The sequence below is a fragment of the Sceloporus occidentalis genome, unplaced genomic scaffold (assembly GCF_023333645.1).
Source record: "Sceloporus occidentalis isolate IW3139 unplaced genomic scaffold, rSceOcc1.0.p SCAF_4, whole genome shotgun sequence".
Classification (NCBI taxonomy): Eukaryota; Metazoa; Chordata; class Lepidosauria; order Squamata; family Phrynosomatidae; genus Sceloporus; species Sceloporus occidentalis.
In genome coordinates, this window is record NW_028316984.1 from 168,655,857 (window position 1) to 168,678,686 (window position 22,830).

The 22,830-nt window shown below is 41.2% G+C and overlaps 1 protein-coding gene across 2 annotated transcripts in view; it reads right to left on the reverse strand.

The window, feature by feature from the left end:
• The window catches only part of LOC149315006 (type II iodothyronine deiodinase-like), a 97,966-nt gene that overhangs the window by 20,206 nt on the left and 54,930 nt on the right, over positions 1-22,830 (reverse strand). Inside the window, exons 2-3 of one of the 2 annotated variants that reach the window (XM_089522326.1) lie at positions 21,413-21,526; positions 1,816-2,094 (exon numbers count right to left, since the gene is read on the reverse strand). In XM_089522326.1, coding sequence (XP_089378452.1) covers positions 1,816-2,037 — 222 coding nt within the window. In that variant the 5' untranslated portion in view covers positions 2,038-2,094; positions 21,413-21,526. Of the gene's footprint in view, positions 1-1,815; positions 2,642-21,412; positions 21,527-22,830 lie in introns of those variants that run through there. The other variant, XM_089522327.1, reaches the window with a different exon arrangement.

The window sequence follows — 22,830 nt, forward strand, 5'->3', positions numbered from 1 at the left end:
AGCTCTCCATGGTGCAATGGATTTCTCAGAAGAGCATAGTTCATGTAGCATTTCATAACTTGGTGCCTTCTGGATGTACTGATCTTCAAACTGCAAAATCCACAGATAGTATGGAAAATGGCTAGAAATGATGGGTGCTGTAAACCAACACATCTAGAGAAAGACTAGGGAAAACTATGTCACAAGACCAGCTAGATTGTACAGCATTTTTAAAATAACCAATCTCCTGCCAGTTATTACAGTACCAAGCACTTTCATATGTAAGACACAGACATTGTGTTTGAATGAGAATCATGCATATTCTAACATGACTTATTGAAAAGGGTTGGCTTGTAAGACAAGTCTCTTCACTATACAACATAGTGACACATTCACTTCTGTATCCATAATTTCCACAATTTCCCAAACAAGAGGCCTCAGCCTTTTAGAAACTGAACATTTTGCACCCAACTTTGGGTATAGAATGAATTAGCCATTGTGCTGTGTAAGAAAAGCTCTTATACTACATATAAAGAATGTTAAAAGGATAGTTTTTTAAAAAAAAATATTTAAGAACTTAAGGCTCTGTTGTTGCTGTTGCATAAGCCAATACAAGCCTAGCTCTTCCCCTTACTGTATTAGTGAACCTGTTAACAGAAGCGGGGAAAATATCAAGCTGTTAACAAAAAAAAACTTAAGTTCTTTTGAATTTTCATAGTGTTCTGCTTCAGAATCTAATAACTTAATCCTCATCTGTCCCAACAGGGAAGTGATGGAGTCAGGAAGGAGAGTTCCTACAAATAAAGCTCATTGAAAGGATCATCTGATCAATTTACTAACAAGTATTGGAAGCTTCCCATTCACTAACTCTTCTCCAAACCTTTGTGTTCCCTCTTCCAAAAGGAAGTGGCAGCCTTGTTATATGGAGCAAGTGTGATAGCCCAGTGCTAGAAAGTCATCTTGACCACTTCACTGCTCACATCAGCAAAATGGGAACAATGAAAAACTATTATTCTGGCATTGGGGACATTACCAGTAAAATATTGTTTTCTTAGGGCCGGTGAACTGCCTGTTTTTAATTATTGTGGGGGTAAAACACATGCTTGCATATGCAATCAGCCATCCCACACCTATTTACATCTACATACATACTGCTATTTTTGGAAAGTAAAAGACATGCAGCATTTATGTATTTCATGCATATATACATTACAGATCTGGTGGTATAGTGGTTTGAACATTGGATTATGACTCTGAAGACCAGGGTTTGAATCCCTGCTCAGCCATAAAAAGCCACTGGATGACCTTGGGCAACTCACACACTCTCAGCCCCATCTGAACAAATCTTTGCCAAGAAAACCCTGTGTTAGGCTTCCCTTATAGGGTTGCCATAAGTCAGAAACCACTTGAAGGCACACAAGTACAACAACATCTTTTTGTGGTACAGAAAAATGAGGCAATAAATAGATTATCATTAACAGTTAAATTATACAAAGAGAATGCGGAGTAACTAAATGGCCAGAAGGTGAGCAACACAGTAATTGTTTTTATCATACATGTCTGCACAGAATAAATAAACCTATACATTTTTTCCTAAACAACATTCTTAACAAAAACACATATTTGATTAAGCAAAGCCCAGACCTAGAGGCAGGAATTTTGGAGTTCTGATCCTGGTATGGACACTTTCTTTGGTAAGTACATCAGATCATGATACTTAACTCCTTCATGTTCTGGTAAAGTTTTTGAACAGCTTATCTCAAGCAGTGGAAATCAATGTCCACAGTCAAACCCTGGTTCACAATGCCCCATTCCACCCCAGTGCCACAAACCCACCTGTTTGTAGGCGTCTAGGAGGAAGCTGTTCCAGACGCAGCGCAGCCCCTCTGAGGTGAGCATCCTTCGCCACTCGCCACGTGCAGCCTTGGAGCGACTCAGGAGAAGCACCATGTGCTTCAAGAGGACCACCGAGTCATAGAGTGCAAGGAAGAGGCAGTTGGAGAAAAAAACAGGCAGGATCTGCAGCGTGATCAGTAGGTCCACACTTAACAGACCCATTTTGCTTGTTGCTGCTGCTGCTCTTCAGTGGCTTCCCTTGGGTTCCTTTGTCATGTCCTGTACCCTCATAAAAATAAATAGTAATAATGATGATGATGATGAGAGGGGTGGATCACAAGGTGCTCCTTAAAGACCCATTGTGCCCCTGTCTCCTCTCTCAGAAAGTTGTCTCAGTGTAGCCAAAGCTGCTCAAAAAAGCATAACTCAGAATGCCAGCGTGAAAATCTTTCCACCCTGAACTGCTTTTAATTTTTCAGAAACTCTAAGTCAAACTCCTGTTGTTGTTCTTCCTTAGTCAGTAGCTCTTTTCATGTCTGTTTGAGAGAGGCGGCTAGGCTGCCAATTGCCTGCAGTTCTAAAACTGAAGCAGAACTGCAAACTTTCCTCTAACTCTGAGCTACTGGAGCACTCAGCAGCTCCCTCATTCCTCTATCACCAAAGCTATCAGGTGAAACAATACTTTTTTTCCTTTTGTGTGAGGGGGAAGGGGCAGAAAGTCTTGGTACACAAACTTTCTGCTCTTCTCTCCTTCATTCCCCTCTCAGTCTCTCCTCTGCCACTCTTGCTTTCACTCTCCCTCTCTTGCTATCTGCCTGTGGTTCGAAGTGCTTTCCCTCTGGAGTCCTAGCTTGGTTCCCTCAAGCCTTTTATACATTCCCTGGCTAATTGCTGCAATAGAGAAATGAAACCCTAATCTTAGTAAAGATCTTGACGTCAATGTAAAAGAGGGCTTTACTTTGGCCAGGACTGCAGTGAATAGAAAAGTAAAATTCTCAAAACTCTCTCTCTCTCTCTCTCTCTCTCTCTCTCTCTCTCTCTCTCTCTCTCTCTCTCTCCTTTTTTTTAAAAGGAAAGTAAAGGGAGTGGGGAGGGAAGAACTTTGCTTTGTTGATGTGAAGAAGAAGGGAGAAAAAAATCTCCAGATACCTCTCATGACAACTCTCCCCCTCCCTTCACGAATGCTTTTAAACTTTCAGATGATGTGGAAAGTGACACAGAAGTATGATCTATCATTGTCTAAAGGAGGGTGGGTGTTTGTTTTTTCACCCTTAGATTTATTTTCTTTTAATTATTATTTTGTCCTTTAGCATTTTCCAGGAAGGTGTAAGAGCTGATGCATCCTAGGAAAAGGGCATATTTTTGGTATGTTTCCCTCCCACAACCATCAAGCACAAAAGCATGTGCTGTTTTAAATATCTTTTGTCGTCTTCCTGGTATTTAAGGAAACACAAGGAACACCCAGGGCTGACTTCATCTGCTGATGTGGAAAGGAATTAAAGAATTGAAAGGGGGGGAGGACGGGGAGTTGTAAGATCTTCATTGAGGTTTGGTTTAAAACTGAAGTTCACCAGTGAAAATACACTGTGCAATCACAAAGCTACAAAAGATCTCAATTATTTCTATCCATCCCTTTAGGAACAACACTATATTCTAGAGGAGCACAGTGTCTTCTAGAAGAGAATGATGCATTATTTTAAGAGAGCACCACTTATGCTAGACTAGTCAGATGTTCCATAAGACCTATAAAGTCTACTTTATTGATTTCTGCATGAAAAATAAATAAATTTTCCATGGCCATTTTCTTTGTTTTTAAAAAGAATGATTTAGAGTGCCAGCCTATTGGTTCTGGGAGACCTTTCCATAGATCTTAGTACACTGCAGACCGCCTTCTTTGCTTGCCTCCAGAAACCTCCACCATACCAATGGAAGCATCCACCACCATCACTCCTCTTGTTGGTGTTGGTCTTCCAGTTATGGGGGGGAAGAGGACATGTAGCAGCAGATTCAGACAGATCAATGGATCCAAAGTCCCTCATTCCTCAGCATATCCTCAAAGGTTTGGGAAATGGCAAATGGGAAGTTGCCATATGAATTTCCTCCCAACGGGAAGAAAAAAACCTGCAATATGAAAGGCACTGAGAAAGGAAGGGGAGGGAATCAGCTCCCCACCAGCACAGCCTAGGAAATTGCCATCAATGCCTACTTATCAAGATAGCTATGTATCCAGTATCAGAAGTGCGATATACCTTTGGTGTTTAGTTCTTGGGAAACACAAACCAGAGGGTGCTAGTGTGTTCATGTCCTGCAGACAGGTTCCCCACAGGCAACAGTGCACAGTGTTAGGCTAGGTATGCCTTTAGTCTGGTTCAGCATGACCCTTCTAATTTGCTCCATCCTGGATCCCCTACCACTCTCTCCAATCACCTTAGGATTGTTCTGCCTGTTGTATAGCTTGCTGTGTTTCCAAGACCCATGTCAAGTAGCTGCATATCATAAGTGCCCACACAACAGCACTACAAAATGCATTGCCTTAAAATTATGAACAGATAACTACTTACACACATTTTACAGACTGAGGAAATAAGGCTGAAAGGCAATGAGATGCCTATGGCCACTGTGAAACTGGGATTTTTTTGTTCTGAATACTGTGATTTCACTATGAATATTGTGGACAAAAATCACTAAATATGCTTGAATATCTGCATCTTCAAGTGACTCAATTATCAGATTGACAGACAAGGAATACTGAGTTTTGAACATCTTCCTTTTACACTGACTTTCTGAGCTCTTTAATAGTAAAACAAATCTCTCTTCCTCAAGATTTACAGAAAATAATGCAGTGCAGGAGCATTTTCTATATCAGTCCTTTATTGGCAACTCTAGTAAATACCTGTCATAGACTCTGACCATGAAAACCATGTACAATCGGCCCTCCACATTTATGGATTTGACTTTGGTAGATGTTATTATTCATGGATTTGACTACTGTGAGTCCCAAACTCTTGTCTTCCAAGTGTTTTGGACTTCAGCTCCCAGAATCCCTGACCATTGCCCAAGATGGCTGAGGTTTCTGGGAGCTAAAGTCCAAAACATTTGGAAGACCAGAGTTTGGGAATCACTGGATTAATATGTTCTTCCAGTGCAATTCTATGGTCAACTTCCACCAAAAGTCATACTGGAGGACATAGAGATTCTTAGATAGAACACTTCACTCGGCCTTTATAGGGCCTCCAGCACAATTCTGGTCATTGTCTAGCAAGTGTTGATCATGTGAGTTGTGCTGGAGGACTTAGAGATTCGTAGATTTCTGTTCTCTCAGGTTAAAAAAATAGTAGTTTTTTAAATATAATTTGAGGTTTTTCCACTTTCATGAGGGTCCTATATACCTTACCCCAGATAATGTGGAGGGCCTAGTGGAGTGCAGTGTAGAGATTAGGGCTGGAGAATATATGATACTTAAAATGCTTTTGGCTAAAATGTCTAAGCTAATAGTGAGAATTAACAGGAGCTGCTATCCACAATATCTGAAGGTTCACCTGTTCCCCAACCATTTATTAGAGTTGTGCTAGGACTGGGGAAGCCTAGGTTGAAATCTTTACTGTGCCATAAAGCTCACAGGTAGGCTTGAGATGGTCACTATCTCCAACCTAACCCACTTTGTAAGACTTTTGTAATGAAAAATGGTGGGGGGCTGGGGTGAGAACTAGATGCAGTGCACCTGCGTTTTACATGGGCGCAACATATGCAGCTTTCACCATACTCTGAAAGCCACACTGGAAAAGCACCTTGCATGCTCTGAAAGTAGTAATGGGGCGTGTGCCTGTCATGCACGCGCTCCATTACACTTCCATGTGGCACAGGTGGGAGCCCCATTACTTCTAATGGGGCTCCTGCACACACGAATTTCCCCTTATGCAGAGGGATCCAGAACGGATCCCCACATAAGGGGAGGGACCCTTGTATGTTGCCTTCAGCAACTTCTATTAATGTAAAAAATACAATGTAAGGAGTTGTATGGACATTTCTTTTTACTAAACAAAGGCTATGGACATGAAGAAAGCCAGTCCCACTCAGGTGCTACCCTGGTTCATTACTTGAAAGTACAGAGTGCCCCTGCCTCATATCTTGAAGGGTGGGTGCTCCTATCACTAAATGGTGGGGAAGAAAGATGGGTGAAAGCTATTTAGATTATAGAGAAGCAATAGTCTCAGCTTGGGGGGAAGAGAAGGAATATAAATTGACTCTCAAGAGGAGTGTACTTATCTTTTCCTTCCCCCAAGAGCTCAGAACATCTGAATTGCCTCCTCTTCTCATTGATTGCTTCCCTTGTGCACAGAAAATGTGGATTTAATGCAAAAGGCATTGTTTCTGGATAGCCATGTTTTTTTTTTTTTTTATCAAATTATGTATTGTGAAAAAAAGCAGTCTTATGGGGGAACTAAGTGGACAGTCATTTTCTTGACATTCATTTTCCATTAAAATGTGGGTTTGTGTGAAAAACAATTTTTCATGCAAAAAACCCTCCATTTCCAGTAATGTACATTTTTGTGCAAAGTTATTTTTATGTGCTCAAAATTAAACTTTTTGCACAAAATCCAGCAACCTAATACAAGCCCCTATCCTCAAGTTGCTATCTAGAAGCAATTTTGTTTGTTTGTTGTACAAATATATTTGTTGTGCAAAATAAGTTTTTATGTTGCTTTTACCCACTTTGTTGTTTTCTTCCAAACTGGTGGATTTTACTTTATAAAAAAGTCAGAATTGCACAACAAAAATATATGACTGTCTGCACAAAATATTTTACTGAAACATTTATTCATTCATAAATACCAGATGAAAACTACACAAATTTTTTGTCACTGTGTTATTCTTCCCAACCAGGTATTTGGAAATTCATATCTGTTACACATTTATTTTTGTAAGGGGAAGGAAAAGGTGTATTTGGGAGAATAGGGACTCAAATTGCCCTTACCATCATGACTGATTTTGACTCCTTTTAGTGAGTTTGCATCCCTTCACCCTGGCAATAAAATTCAATAAGAGCTATTGAAAACTGAGCCAGACATTTATCCGGATAGGTCCACTTCTTTATCTGCAAAGCTTCCCTTTCAGTTTTCTGTCTTGATCATGCTAGCATGTATTTTTTAAAAAGCTGAAATGGGAAAGGTCTCTTAAATAAATGGCTGGTACAGTCTTCTTATTAAATAAAATACTACAAACACTAAAAGACTATTTAGGAGGGGCAACCAAAACCCCAGATGACAGGATCAGAATTCAAAATTACCTTAACAGAATGGAGAGCTAGGCCAAAACTAATAAAATGAATTTCAACAAGAAGAAATACAAAATACTAAACGGGGGAGGGGGGGTTGAAATGCACAGGGTGGGTGACACCTGGTTTGACAACAGTACATGTGGAGGGGATCTAGTAGTCTTAGTAGACCACAAGCTGAAGAGAAGTTAACATGTGATGGAGCAGCAAAAACACAATGTGATTCTAGACTGCATCAATAGAAGTATAGTGCCTACAAAAGAGGAGTGACTGTATCACTGTATTCTGCTTTGGTCAGACCTCACCTGGAATATTGTGTCCAGTTCTGGGTACTACAATTCAAAAAGGATGTTGACAAGCTGTAGTGTATCCAGAGAAGGTCAACCATGTGCCCTATGAGGAACGGCTTAGGGAGCGGGGTACGTTTAACCTGGAGAAGAGAAGATTAAGAGGTGATATGATTGTTCTGTTTAAACGTTTGAAGGGCTGCCACATTGAGGCTGGAGTAAACTTGATTTCTGGTGCTCCAGAGTCTAGGACCTGGAACAATGGATTCAAGATACAGGAAACAAGATTCCACTTCAATGTTAGAAGTGAAGAAAGAACATCCTGATGCTAAGAGCTGCTGGACAGGGGAATATGCAGCCTCAGAGTGTGGTGGAGCCTCCTTCTTTGGAGGTTTTTAAAAAGAGTTGAGATGGCCATCTTTTGGGTGGTTTGATTTTATATGCATGCATGGCAAATGATTTGACAGGATAGCCCTTGTGGTCTCTTCTAGCTGTATGACTCTACAATATAGCCACTTATATAGCATGTTGCAAAATCCTGTTGTGAGAGGTACACTATGAAAGAATTAACATGCTATACATGAATGATATGTGGGTCTGAAAAGATGCAGTGATTTGTGTTGATCCAAAATTTTCTTCAGAGATGGGTCATAATGTGTGATTGTTATGAACATAATACAGTTCACAGGTATGCAGGGCAATGGTTTCTGAAATATATGTGTGTAATATATGTAGGGAATCTAAAGTGTTCCAAGGTTCAGGTGATATTGGAACCCAGATTTCTGAAACTGTTCAGTCTGTTGGGTGTGACACACTAACTCCTTTCTCCTCTGGAAGAGGCAGCCAAGCTACTGATATAGAGACATATTGTACAAGGTGTACCTTCAGCAGGGACACCATGTTCTCTGAAATGCTATTCTGCCAAGTTTTGATATGGAGTTAAGAAATGTAGAAATCCTCATATTCAGTTCTGGGAAAAGCGGAGGGTGATATGTCCTTTGCTGTTTTTATGCTTCTGATGTGGTTTTATGAAGATGTTGTTTACTGCATTTATATCAGAGAGTATGAAATTTAGGAGCGTTACAGACCACCTAAAAGTGGCAGTCTGCTGGTGCTGCTGGTTGCTCCGCAAGGGAGCCACAGCAGCCAAACCACGCGGCTCCCTCGCAGAGCAAAAAGAAGCCCCAAAATGGTGCTTCTTTTTGCACCTTGGAAGTGGTGCCGCGAGGCGCTAGTCACGCACTCGCAGCGTCACTTCCGGGTTGTGATGTCTGGACGCTATGTGTCCACGACGTCAAGATAGCAGCACCCATGTGGACGGGCGCCATCACTTTATACGGACCCAGTCCATACTAGGGTTGAGGGGCGTCTAGAATAGACGCCCCTTTCTAACCCTAATACACCCCTTCCTAACCCTAACACATACTTTCAGCGCGTGCGTAACGCGCCTTAGTGTAAAAATCTTAACAACTATTCCTTAATACTTACTTATTTTAGTTGCTTATTAAAATACTTATAAAGTATTATTAATAATAATATTGGAGGAGGAGGATTGAGGGAAAGGATTGAGGAAGAAGATCTCTGTCATGTGTAATTTGTTCCCTCATGCCTTAAGTTCATCAAGTGAGATGTTGGTTTGGTAGGTGATAGTGAGAGCCTGGATCTGCTTCCTAGTGCCTTTTCTACTGAATGATCACCTAGATAATTCAAGTTTTGCCATTTTGGATGTTTCATTCTGGAAGGTGTTGGGCTACCAGGAATCAGCTATGTTCTATCCAAGCTGTTGATTTTCACCTATGAAGCCCTATAAAGCTTGGGACCAGGATCTGAAAGACCACCTCCTTCTCTATGAATTTGCACAGGATATAAGATCTTCAGCAGAGTCCCTGCTGTTTTAGTCTGTTTTTAAAAAATAATGTCTTGTTTCTGTTCTGTTTTTACATTGTGATTTTATTCTGCCTTGATTTCAGGACCTAGGTGGACAGGAAAGTGATTTATACTTCAACTAACTAAATAAGTAAATAAATATCTAGTTCTGTCTTTCTGCTTGTTTTACAATGTGATAATACATTTTTACTATTATTTTATTGTCTCACATACACACCTGTAGCTGTTCTGAAAGCCACAAAGGCTTGTATGCAGTTTGTTCAAAATACGTATACAAATTGATTTTTGTAAAAGAAAAGCATATCTTTCCTTTTGGGATCAGAGCTGAACTCAGTTGAAACGAGAAACTGTACCCCCAGCAGATCTTACATCTCCCTCTTTCTACAAATACTTTTTATAGATATAATCTCTTTTACACCTTCAGTGGGCCTCTGCTGCCTACCTTTCCTGTCATGCATATTTGTCCTAGTAGTCTCTCCAACATTTGGGTGACTTTGCATCAGAAGCCAGCTCAGAAATGGGGGGGGGGGGGGACAGCTGATACGTAGCAGCACCACTGGCATACTAAATCATCCAAAGCCAATAATGACATACTCCCTCCTCTAGAGGTCACACTTTGCACTGGAAGAGGGTGAGAAGCGGAGACCAGCAGAAAGTATTGCTCCTGTGCCTCTGAAGAAGGAGACTTGCAGTAATGATCATACCGTGACTCAGTGATTCACTGAGAATGAACTACACCATGATATTTGGGTTCAATTAGTGGATAGCTTTTATCCAACCTAAATGAGTGGGCAGTCATGTTGCCAGTTTTTCCCCCTGACAGCTTCTGTGTCTTTCAAATCTGTCTGGGGACAGGCAAAAATGTTGTGCTGTTCTGTTTTGTTTTTCAGCATGGAGATGTACTGTTGGGGCAATTAGGCACATGGTGAATTTGCATACCCATTAGGCAAACACTTCTCTGGCAAGAAAAAGAAACAGCAGTCTTCACTGAATTCTACACACCTTGCAGCATCCTTTCACAGTATGTTTCACTTCTGTTCTCATCATCATTGTCCACTGGTCATGATGTGGGCTGCACTCAAACAATACAAGGGGTATCAGGTTTGGAGAAAATGATCAGGAAACCTCATGGTCCCTTCCACCTATTCTGAGACCTTAAGACCTGTCAAACACACTCTCTTGGCCATACAATCTGTTTGTCAATCATGAGGGTACACAAAGGGTGTACTCAGTAGCCAGAGGTCTCACAACTACAAAAGAACTCTGTACCCCAAATACTGTCTGGGACCTATTCTCTTATTTAGACTATATTTTAATAACCAAGTGGGGCTTCTGTCCCCCCCCCCCACTCTCTGGGTTGGTTTTAGAGGTATGTTATTTTAGGGTTACTACCCAACTGAAGACGTCTGGATGGTACAGGTTCAAAATTTAAATAAACAAGCAAATACACTAGCGTCTATGGTACTGCTGCGATTCATATTTGCAGGTGTCTATGTTATTGCCATAAATCATTTTATAGAATTTGTTCATCTCTGAGTATTTTTTATACCTTTGGCTAAGTATAAGAAATTGCAAATCAGCTGGCTAGTGCCAGTCATTAGCATAACGTTAATGTTTCTTGGAATCAACCCAGACAATTACTCACCTCAAGAATTTGGCATAATTTCGCCTTAAGGAAACATTGATATCCTTGGTTGCAATTCACATACATGTGTGCCCAAAGAACTCTCAGTCCGAGCAATTCTCAATTCATCATGAAAACTCTTCATGGAATTTTAATACCTAGGTAACACTGTGTCAATATCCATCACAAAAAGTGATACAGAGTCTTTTCAGCTAGCTTTCACTTTTCATGCCTGTTATCTCTTGACCAAACTGGGCTTCTCTATGGCTACTATGGGACACTTTTGGTTGGTTACCTCTTCTGGACATCACATTATTTTGAATTATTAAGCTCTTAAATCTTCCACTGCTACTTTGTTACATTTTAAGTTATCTTTCTCACTATTTGAGTAAAAAATGTTTGACAATGAAACAGACTACCCCAGAAGGCAATGGACTTATTTTTTGATGATTTTTAAACACCAGTTAGATGGCTGTTGTTGTTGTTGAGTTGTTGAGTACCTTCAAGTCATTACCGACTTATAGTGATCCTAAAGTGAACCTATAATTTATTTATTTATTTATTGGCAAATTTCTTCAGAGGAGATTTGCTATTGCCTTTCTGTGAGGCTCAGAAAGTGTGACTTGCCCATGTAGGTTTCCATGGCTGGGCCAGAATTTGAATCTTGGTCTCCAGAGTCCCAGTCTAACACTCAAACCACTACACCATGCTCTCTCTCTCAGCAGTGATTTAGCTTCAGGTTCCTTCATGTCAAGGCATTTGACTAACTGTCTCTTGAGGTTCCCTCGAGCTCTATAATTCCGTTTCAAAGTGCAGTGAGATTTTGCCTACGGAATCTGGGAAGGGGATTGAACAAACAAGTGAATAATGAATCATGTGGCACCTCAAAGAATGACAAGTTTAATCTTGCATAAGCTTCCATGGTCTTCAGCCCACTTCATCCATCAATTTTATCACCACTGTAGACAGCAGTGCAAAAAAGCTTATACCAAATAAAATCTGTTAGGTCCAAAACACACTGCAGAAATAATCAGTTTGAGGCCACTTTAACTGCCCTAACTCAGTGCTAGGGAATCTTCGGAATTGTGGCACCAAAGCTCTCTGACAGACAAGGCTAAATGTCTGTCACAAAACTATAGTTTCCAGAATTTTCTGAGCAAGGGCAGTTAAAGTGGTCTCAAACTGGATTATTTCTGCAGTGTGTTTCAGACCTTAGTCTTTTAAGGGGTTGTTCCCACTTAAGATTTGAAACGATTTAAAATACAACGTTTTTAATAAAATCGATTCAAAATAACACTGTTCTTATCCCGTTATCTGAATCGCTTTGTTCATCGTTCCCATCTGGTTATTTAAATCGAAGTTTTTACCTGCAAGCGTTCCTACTTGGCATGAAATGGGTGTTTAAATAAAGCGATTCTTCTCCTCCATACCTTATTTGGAGCTGTCAATCAATAGTACGTCAGAATGACGTAACGTTAATCCGGAATATTTGGAAGCGATTTATCTTTTGGCATTGTTTCCATTTCATTGACTGTTTGTGAATTTAGCGAATTTAGGAAAGCGAATATAGGAAACCCAAGCTCTTTCCAGAGGAACTATGGGATAGGTTTTGCATGACAGCATCCCCTCTTCATGTCTCCCAAGACAGCCAAGGAGAATCCCTTCAGAGAGCCCAGAGATCAATGGGGGAGGCTGCTGGAAAAGCGAATTTAGGAAACCCAAGCTCTTTCCAGAGGAACTATGGGATAGGTTTTGCATGACAGCATCCCCTCTTCATGTCTCCCAAGACAGCCAGGGAGAATCCCTTCAGAGAGCCCAGAGATCAATGGGGGAGGCTGCTGGAAAAGCAAATTTAGGAAACCCAAGCTCTTTCCAGAGGAACTATGGGATAGGTTTTGCATGACAGCATCCCCTCTTCATGTCTCCCAAGACAGCCAGGGAGAATCCCTTCAGAGAGCCCAGAGATCAATGAAGGAGGCTGCTGGAAAAGCAGGGAGGGAGCACTCTTCCCAAAGATTCTCTTTCCAGGGTTGGAGGAGAAGGCAGATTCCATTTGAGAAATGGAGGGAGAAAGGCTCTATCCCCCCCCCCCCCATTGATCAGAGCCCTTCCTTGCCTGGGCGAGATCAGATGCCTCCTCGCGAGGAGCCTTCCCTTCCCTGTCTGGGCGAGATCAGAGCCCAAGCGGGCAGGGAATGCCTCTTTGAGAGGAGCCTTCCCTTCCTGCCTCTCCTCCGTTAGAAATGGGCTCTCCCCACACAGAGGGGAGGTTGCAATCCACCGGCAGATGCAGGCGCTTGAGCAGCTGGGACTTCAGGCGCTTAAAACGCTGAAGAGATTAAGCGCCTGTAAACCATTAAAATAAAAAATAAAAATAATCCTTATCTCTTATTGAAAGACCACAGCAGACAAAGGGGTGAGGGAAGCAAAAATGGCCACAGCCACGATGGATGGGGACAGAAAGGGCAACTCCCCCAAGACCAGCCCCATCGCACTCGGCTCCTCCCATCCATCTAACCCGATTTCAAAGGTTGTCGTTCCTATTTAAATGCTCTGGTTCCTAACTCGAATCAAGGGAAAAACGTAGGTCGGACCCTAGTGTTTTTTTAACACGCGTTAAATGAGGAAAATTCGATTTAAATTTTTATCCCGCTCTACAATTCGATTTGTAGTGGGGACGATTGCGGGTTGCTCTAGAACCGTTCTAGGTTTAAATCGGATCCTAATAGGAACTCCACTCCTTGGATTCGATTCAGAACGCGGGGTTTCACCTAGTGGGAACAACCCCTCTGGCGCCACAATATATTTCGTTGGTTTTGATGCAACAGGGTATACCTACCTGTGGTCTCTTCTAACTATGATTCTATGTGATGTGGTCATACAGGAAAATGTTCCATGTCATCTCCATACTCACAAGTCTGAACTGACCCTTCCAGATCACATGCTTTACAATATTTCACAGATAAAATGTGATGGAATGTGCCACAGATGGCAAAACCTATTAAGCTAGGAGATGCTGTGGCACTTTGCTTTTGTATGAAATTCCTGGGGAGGGCAAGATCCCACCCCCTCTTCTCCTCATCCCCCTGCTAACAGTGTGCAAACTACTTTTACACATTGAACTCAGTTTACAACAAGTGAAGTAAGCTAAGGACAAAGGGGAAAAGTGGGTGGAAGAGAGAGAAACTGGGATTTTTTAAATGACACTGAAGAAGTGGACAACAGATTATTAGTCGAGACTGTCCCTGTCAAATCAGGACAGTTGGAGAGTGTGAATTCATAGTTGTAGGATATGGGCCATACTGCCACTCAAGAAAGGAGGAACATGCTAACATGCTCAGACTCTCCAGTGGATAGATTCCTTTGTTCCCAAAGAGGACTGTTAGATTAATGTTAGTGTTAGATTAGTGTTTTGGGTGTAAACAATCTAGGATCAATCTCTATCACCTCCAGTTAAAAGAAATCAAGTTGCAGGTGAAGGTAAAGACCTTTGCCTGAGGCTCTGGAACACTGTCTTCTGTCAAAGAGGACGATAATAAGCAAGATGGACAAAATAGTTTGGACTAATAATAATAATAATAATAATAATAATAATAATTTTTATTTCTATCTTCCTGCCTCTCCCAATGGATCGAAGCGGGGTCACAACAAGGTTAAAATTACAATTACAGCATTCAAACTACAGTTAAAATAAAAGCATAAAAACATAAGACCCTAAACACATTAACAACAATCAATCACGGGGGCAGCTGGTCTTGTTCCATACTAGTGGTCTTCATAGTAGGTCAGGAGGATAAGCGCGGCAGAAGAGCTCTGTCTTTACTGCCTTCTTGAAGGTTTCTAGGGATGTAACAAGGCAGGTCTCCTCTGGGAGTCCATTCCAAAGTCTAGGGGCAGCTATGCTGAATGCCTTTAGGGAAGTAGAGACATGCTTGGATGATGGTATCTCCAACAAGTTTTTCCCACTTGTTCTAAGAGTGCAGGGCGGATTGTATAGGAAGATGCGATCCTGTAAGTAACCCGGACCCAAGCTATGTAGTATAAGGCAAAATCTTCTGTTCCCCTTCTCAACCACCTCACATTTGGAGGCTGCATGCTACTGAGCAATGTTATCCTTTAAATACTATTTTTATGGATCAGTTGATGTTTCTTCTCTACCATGTGTGGAATGAATAATAGGTCTGAAGAAGGTGGTTACAGTGTTAGGCTGCTTCGTGAGATTACTATAGGACATCAGTGATGCAGCAATCTGCTTTCCCTCTCATTTATCCATCAGCATTCAGTATCTAAAATCAGATTACTATGATTTATTACACTTAAGCACCCATGCTCACAAAATCCCTCTTTCTAGTACTTCTGGAGAAGGTCCTATTTATAAGTTAGGGGCTGTATAGACCATCCCTAAGGAGAGGTCTGCAGCCACCTCTTTCTTCACTAGATCGGGGCTGTGGCAACCACACATCATTTTTTTAATTTGTTTTTATTTATATACCGCTATTCCAAAGATCATAGCGGTGAACAGCAAGTAAGCTAATTAGCAAGTAAATCATGACCCCGATCTGACCTTTCCATAACACAAAAAAGAGTCATAAAAAGCCACTCCTTTCTGCACCATGGAAAGGGCACTGTAGCCGCTAGCATTGCAACTTTTTGGTGCTCCTTTGGATGCAGCACCAAAGGAGTGCTGTGATGCCTCCCGCTGTGTAGTGTGGCACACAGCATTACACCGGCATGGAGGCAGAGTCAGGTCATGTGTTGTGTGGATGCCACACCCCCACCCTGCCCCCAGGCTGGCCTTTATGGCCGGTCTGTACACCCTCTTTGTTTCCTTGGTCATAGGACATAATGCCATCCATATGTACTAGGCTGAACTGAGAACCATTATCATACTGTTTATGTACCAACCCCACTCTTCAGTATCCATCAGATCACTACCCGGGGGGGGGGGGGGGAGTGCAGAAGCAGACTATTTTATAGGAACATATGCACCACAAATGCTCATCCACTCATAAACAAGAGAAGAAAAGAGTGATCCAGACAAATGGAAATAAAATATTCTTGAGACACTTTTGAGCCAGAATTTCATCATGGGGAAACTGGCCATCCAGTTTGTAGTCAAAAGAGGAAGAAGATACAGGCTAGTACACTAAAGGCAACCAGCCTAAAATTAGCATCTTTACAGGATCTGATAGAACCCCAGGGGCTCTTTGTATCTTTGTATAACCTGACTCCCATTAAACTGGTAGATGTAACACTGGCCAAATGCAATGCAGGTGGCATTGAAACACAGCAGAGAAAGAGCAACAGATCCACCTCTCTTTCTGATAAATCACCAGGTGAGAAGGGAAAGATACCTGGATTATAATGACAAGACCCTAGCCATGGGTCCAAAACACAAGTGCTAAATAAAGTGGTTTCTGACTGTTTTGCAGGCATGGCATTTACATGATGCACACCTCCAAAGTGGCTGGAAGCCACATTGAGGCTGAGCTCTAGTCCAAAGGACCAGATTAAAAAGGAATTGATTAAAATAGCAATAGCAATAGCATGTACATTTCTATATTGTTTATCAGTGAACTCAGCCCCCTCTAAGCAGTTTACAATCTGGTAAAAGTGATTCCTGGCCAGCGTTGCTCAGGACCTGCAGAAGTGGTCCACTTTGAGAGCAGGGCATGCTGTTGCTATGGTCCCAGCCCAATTGTGGAAGCCACTCTTTATTGGTCATCTGCTTCACCCCTAAGACTTCTGGCCCTTCACAACAATTATACTGGACAGAGGATGTTAAAAAAAATCTCTGGGTCTAAAATTATTGTCAGGAGTCTAAAACCGAGATTATCTTATTTAAAAATAATAACTCAGAAATAAAACAGCAGATATGTTCATATAGAATGAACAGGGAGAAACTAGAAGATTGAAATGTTGTTGTTTTTTTCTAGTAGCATTTTCTTCCTAGAGAATCCTAGCCACTTTTACAGATAAACCACCTCAATTTGGAATGAGAGAAGCAGTATATGAGCATAGCGTGCATTTTAGAGCTACCCTTGCTATTCCTCTTCAGCAGACTTTATAAAACTGTCAACCAAGCTACTTCCACAATTGCTACATTCTCTCCATCCAAAGAAAGCCAGGTAACTAACCTGTATATGTGAGAGCCTGATGAGAGGCTGCAAAGATCCCTACATTTCTCTGACTGAGGAACCTTTGTGTGCAAAGGAATCAAATTTCTCTCAGCAAATAGTCAAATGAAAAAACCTGGCTATAAAACACACCTGTGTGAGTCAGACCTGATTTTGGAACAAAAATTATCCAACCTGCCCAACCCAATATAAAAAAGCAACTTCCGTAAAGAAAAGAAGAAGAAGAAGAAGACCAGAAAGGATCCTTTATAATTATTGATGTCAGTGGGAAAAAGGTTTTCAGATAAAATCAAGAAGGTAGCAAAAGCTATTGCATATGTTGAAAGAGGTGCTTAAAAACTCATCCGGCAACACCTATGGCTTGAACATTCTGTTACTGTTTCGTCTAAATGCTTGAAGAGAACTAGATTTTTTATTCCCTAGTCATACCATTCCTCCCTAGTTCTCACAGGCTTCATTAAGGCCCTGTACAGACCGGCCTGAAAGGCCAGCTGGGGGGCAGACTTGGGATGTAGTGTCTATACAATGCAAACCCCAGCTCCACCCCCAGGGTGGCGTGATTCCATGCACCACACTGCACAGCATGCAGTGCCATAGCTCTTCCAGCACTGTGACCACATAATGCAGTGCCGAAGGAGCGCCATTAAACCACGATGCTGCAGCTATGGTGCCGTTTCCAGGGTGCAAAAAAGGACTCAATTTTTGCATCTCATTTTCATGCCCTTGAAAGGCCACATCGGGGCCATGGTGTGTGGTTCTGGCGGTAAAAGGGATGGCTGAAGTGATGTGGAATCCTCCAGCATCTTCATTTGAGACATGCATCTAGTAGCAAACTGAGGTATATCTGCTGAATTCGGATGTCACATTTAGTAGTTCTGAGTTTGTAACGAAGTATATAATGTCCATCATAGTGGGGCACACATTCAGCATCCTTTGTCAGTTATCTACTAGCTAGTGAGATCTCTTGATCCAAACATCTTCAATCTAGTGTTCTAACATGTAGAAAACCGGGTTGCTGTGAAAAATGTAAATCTATGTTGTTGTATGCTTTCAAGCCATTTTCAAGTTATTGCAACCCTGAGGGGAATCTATCATTTGTTCAGAGGGGGCTTGTTCTTGATTTCCTCTAAGCCTGAGAGAATGTCACTTGCCCAAAGTCACCCAGGGGGTTTCCATGACTAAGCAGATGTTTGAAACCCTGGTCTCCACAGTCATACTGCAGTTCTCAAACCACTATACCACACTGGCTTTCTATATGGGATGAAATTTATAGCTATGCAGAGTTTTCAGGGCATCTGAGCCAAAATGGACTTAGATGTGCCTCAGAATAGGAGTGGTTGTCTGCAAGAGACAGAGTAGATGTGACAGTGGGAAACACAATTACAGTCCACATCCCTTTCCTATCCATATATGGATGGATATTCACATCTCATGTTTACACCAAATGGCGTATGTTGCTCAGAAAAAGAAAAAATCACCCCACCCCATCCCACCCCATCTTACAGTCCTGTATTCTGTCATTGGAGGAACAGAAACAAGGTGGTTTTAGAAGAAAAGTGGTCAAAGTTACAGACCTAAGAGTGTACACACACACACACACACACACACACACACAGAGAGAGAGAGAGAGAGAGAGAGAGAGAGAGAGAGAGATTACTTAACCCTGAGGCACGAAAAAAATCATTATTGGTTGGCATGTCCTATCAATAATCACAATCAGCCATGACACAAACATTTATTTGCACTTGTTGTCAGTGAGCACTAAATACAGTCAGATCTTTTTATCTCTTCCTCATGTGGATACGAAAAATGTGGAAACTGAAGTCCCATTGTCCCTAATGGTGTGCACCACCATTTGGGACCATGGGGCTTGCCATCTGCAGATGCTCAAATCCGTGGGTGGCAAGCCCACAGATGGCAAGGTCCCACTGTAATGTATTTGTTTTAACCCTCTCCTCTCATTTTACAGACATTTCCTCAGAGGAAACGATTTGCCCTTTAGCAGAATAATTAATATTTCCTTCTGGTAATGAAAGCTACTACCTTGGAGGCAGACTACAGTACCTGATATTGTCATACCTTCAGAAGGAGGCCAAGAACTGAAACTTCTAACTCCATAAACTATTCTATTACATACAGCAGAAGAAAGTGCTAGAACTCTAAGAAACCATAATGAACTATATATAATCACACCTTCAGCCTACTTTAAAAGTAAACTCTCATCAAATAAAGAGCCAGCAGAAATGATAAAGTGTGGGCTTATAGCTTTGCTCTTTTGTCCAGGTTGCAGTCTGAAGCAATACAGTCCATTCTATTTCCCCATTTTATTCTGATATCTGTTTAGTTTCTTTAGGAAATAGTTTCTTTTGCTTGTAACCAATAAACTCCAAAAATTTCTATTAGTAGCTTTTATCATTGGATTGGGGAAGGGTTTTCCGCAAAACCCTCTAGGGATTCTTTAGTTTTGGACAGGCATTGTGGGGGCTGATGGTGGATGGATGATTATGTGCATCATTTTATTATTTGGGTTCATATAAACACTGCACTTTAACTGTTAATTGTTAACAAATTAAGCCAACCAATAAAGTCGCTGTTCTGGGTAGCTGGATTATATTCATCAGGCAACAATGCTGTTTCCTTTTATTGGCTCTTAATAAGCTCCTTATCTGATCCCACTTACACACACATATACTATGGCCTTTTCAACTCCAGGAGCACATAATCTTTAGAGACTATATACCAGAGTAGGAATCATGTAGTTCTTCACATGTTGTTGAACTTCACGTCAAAGAGAATCATGTAGGCCTTTGAGTCCAACTCCCCACTCAATGCAGGAAATCCAGCTAGAACATTAACAGGAGGTAGCTGTCTAGCATCTTTTTGAAGATGTCCACAGAAAGAGACCCACCACAGCCTACTCTCAGGTTGGTTCCATTGTCAAACAGCTCTTATTGTCAAGATGTTCCTTCAGTCCAAATCTTATCTTCCTGTAATTTAAAACCATTAGACCTGGTCCTACCCTGTGGAGCAGCAGAGAAAAACTTGCACCACCATTCTTCTATGACAGCTCTATAGATATCTAAAGAGGGCGATAGCATTACCGTTCCCCCGTCCTCTTTTCAAGTTGCACATGCCAGCTCCCTCAACTTTTCCTCTGCTTTATTCTCCATATCTCTTATCCTTTTTGCCCTTCCTTGAACCTGTTCCAGCTTGTCTATATCCTTCCTAAAATGAGGTGCCCAGAACTGAATGCAGTACTGCAGACGAAGCCTAACTAGCGCAAAATGTAGTGGGACTATTGCTTCCCTTGTCTTGGAAACTATGGTTCTATTAATGCAGGCTGCAACATTATTACTTCTTTGCTACAGCATCACATGGCTGGGTCTGATATTTTTTGGTTGTGTGGCAGCAGCACTGGGGGAGTGTGCTTTCATACTAAAACACGGCAGATTGAAATAAGGAATTGTGTGCTTTGTTTTAAAGGAGAGTGATGCTCTCTGCATCGTAGTTCTGCTCTGAAACATACAGGGTGTCATTCAAATGAAGATTTTACTAACATCAGCTAATGCCAAACCAGACTGATACTGTAGAAACTGCAGTCAATGAATCTGAGAAATTACTATATTTCTCTAGCTTACCTAAAAAGTGACAACTCGGGTACATCAAATACTTTGGCATTCAAATAACTAGGCAAATAAATAACAGCAAGCCTTTGGGGAAATGAAATATCCTCAAAATAAACATAATCCCAGGTTTGGGAAAGACAACACACCACCTGATAGAAATGCCCTCTGAGCAATTTTTGCCACTATCCTTGTCCCGAGTTATTGCTGCCATGACTGGTAATACCACCAACAGAAATCTGCCAATAAATTATGGTGATGGTGTGAAAACCTGATTTTTCCATGGCATTTCCTTAAGCTTCATTCCTCTCTTTCTCCTTTCAGCTGGCTGTTGCAGTGAGGAGGGTGCTACTCTGGGAAATCTGGGAAGTCACCACTGTTGCCATTGAATTTGCCAAATTGGTTGTAAATCTTGATTATTTCATTCTCACATGTAAGGATGTACTGTAATGTTTTCCCTGTGAGAGAAACAAATATTTCTCCACACTATTCTACCAATATTCACACATCCTTCAAAGTTGTGGATAAATTATTCCACAGAGAAGTGTACATATTCTGTGTAAAAAAAAAGTGGTTCCTGCTGGAGACAGTGTTTTCTGGGGGCAGGGGATGCCACAAGTGTTTTTCTACCATATAATTCTGCAAACTGCAAAAGACCTACATCTGTCCCAAAACAATGGTTGGCAAAAAATAAATTGTGCATTTAAAATATAGTGTGTGGGCTGTAGCAAAACCACATATTGCATTATCCAGTTTGTGATTACCTGTAAAACTGGTGGTTTCATCTTCTCCAGTTCAGCATGACACCTTCATAACAGCCAAGCCAAGCACTAGAAGCAAGACAAAACTGCTGACCAAAATGGGTAGCTGTGCCAACACTACAAAAAGGGGACAAGTTTGGGATCAAAGATTAGTACCCTTTACCCGGACCACAAGACAGGCACAGAAGGAAATGTTATGCCAGAATATGCTATAGCAAGACATCTATTTTACAACAAACTTCTAAATTGAAAATGCTGTCTAGCAGGCATATTTTTTTCATCTGTCCCAGTTATTAAAACTACCATCCTCTGCCAATCAACTTTTTCAGCTGCTTTTAAAATGTCTTAGCTTTTCTCTATTCCTCCTACTTTGTCATTGACAATTGCTGCAAATTAAGCTCAGAGTGCAAACATAATTTGCACTAAGTTAACTAAGCATGGAGGACATAAGAGGGGTAAAATCCTGCCCTTTCCTGGAGACTTACAAAATCAAACTGCTAACAGCTCTCCTGTTTTGTCTGTTTTTGTTCATTAATAACTTTTGATATCTTGACCAAACTCTGATATTGTTTGGCCACATGTGTCCCAGTTTTCATCTATGAAATGTTGAAGGGTATGACAGAGAACAATCACAGAATATTCTCCCAATTTGGCTCAGTCGCACTGAATATAAAAAAATCCCCCGGATATGTTACAATGCTACAGAGCTTTGCACCATTTCATAAGTTCAACAAAAAAGACTGCAGCCAGATCTAGAGTGTATTTGGTCTACATGGAAAAAAGAGTTTAAATCAAAATTAAATCCATAAGAATGGAAAGTTGCTTTGGCAGCTATAAAGACCTCCATCTCTGATCTCTGAGGCTCATCCAAGGGCAAGAGGAAAGACTCCATAGAATACAATGTACTACCAAAAACTTATTTGAATTAGGCATTCCACAAACTACTAAGTGCTGGAGACACAGAGCACCACATGCTAATCTCCCCTTTCTTTTTGGAAACTGTGTTGTCATATCATCTTTCAAGAAAGAAGTAATGATGCAAATCTGAAACAAATTCCATTCTGTTCCATCTCTCCAGGTTGTTATAAGACACACACTTTTTAAAAATGTGGCCAAGGCAGCCTGGTTCCTCAGGACGCCTCAGAACTAAAGATATCATATTTCACAACTGGAAACCAAATCCTTTGATGTGGATCTCTATGTGAAAAAAGTCTTAGATCTCACAGTTCATGAATGGTTTGCATGAAAAGGAGAGGGAAGATACATTTCAAAATATGTGTAAGATCTTTGTTTTTGTTTTTTAGAATTCTGTGTAGACAGAGGAGCAAAAAAACCTGATCCTTTTTGTTTGCAACTACCCATGTCTTTACACTATCATCATTGTTTTGTGGTCCCCTACCCTACCAGCACCTTTTTGTTTT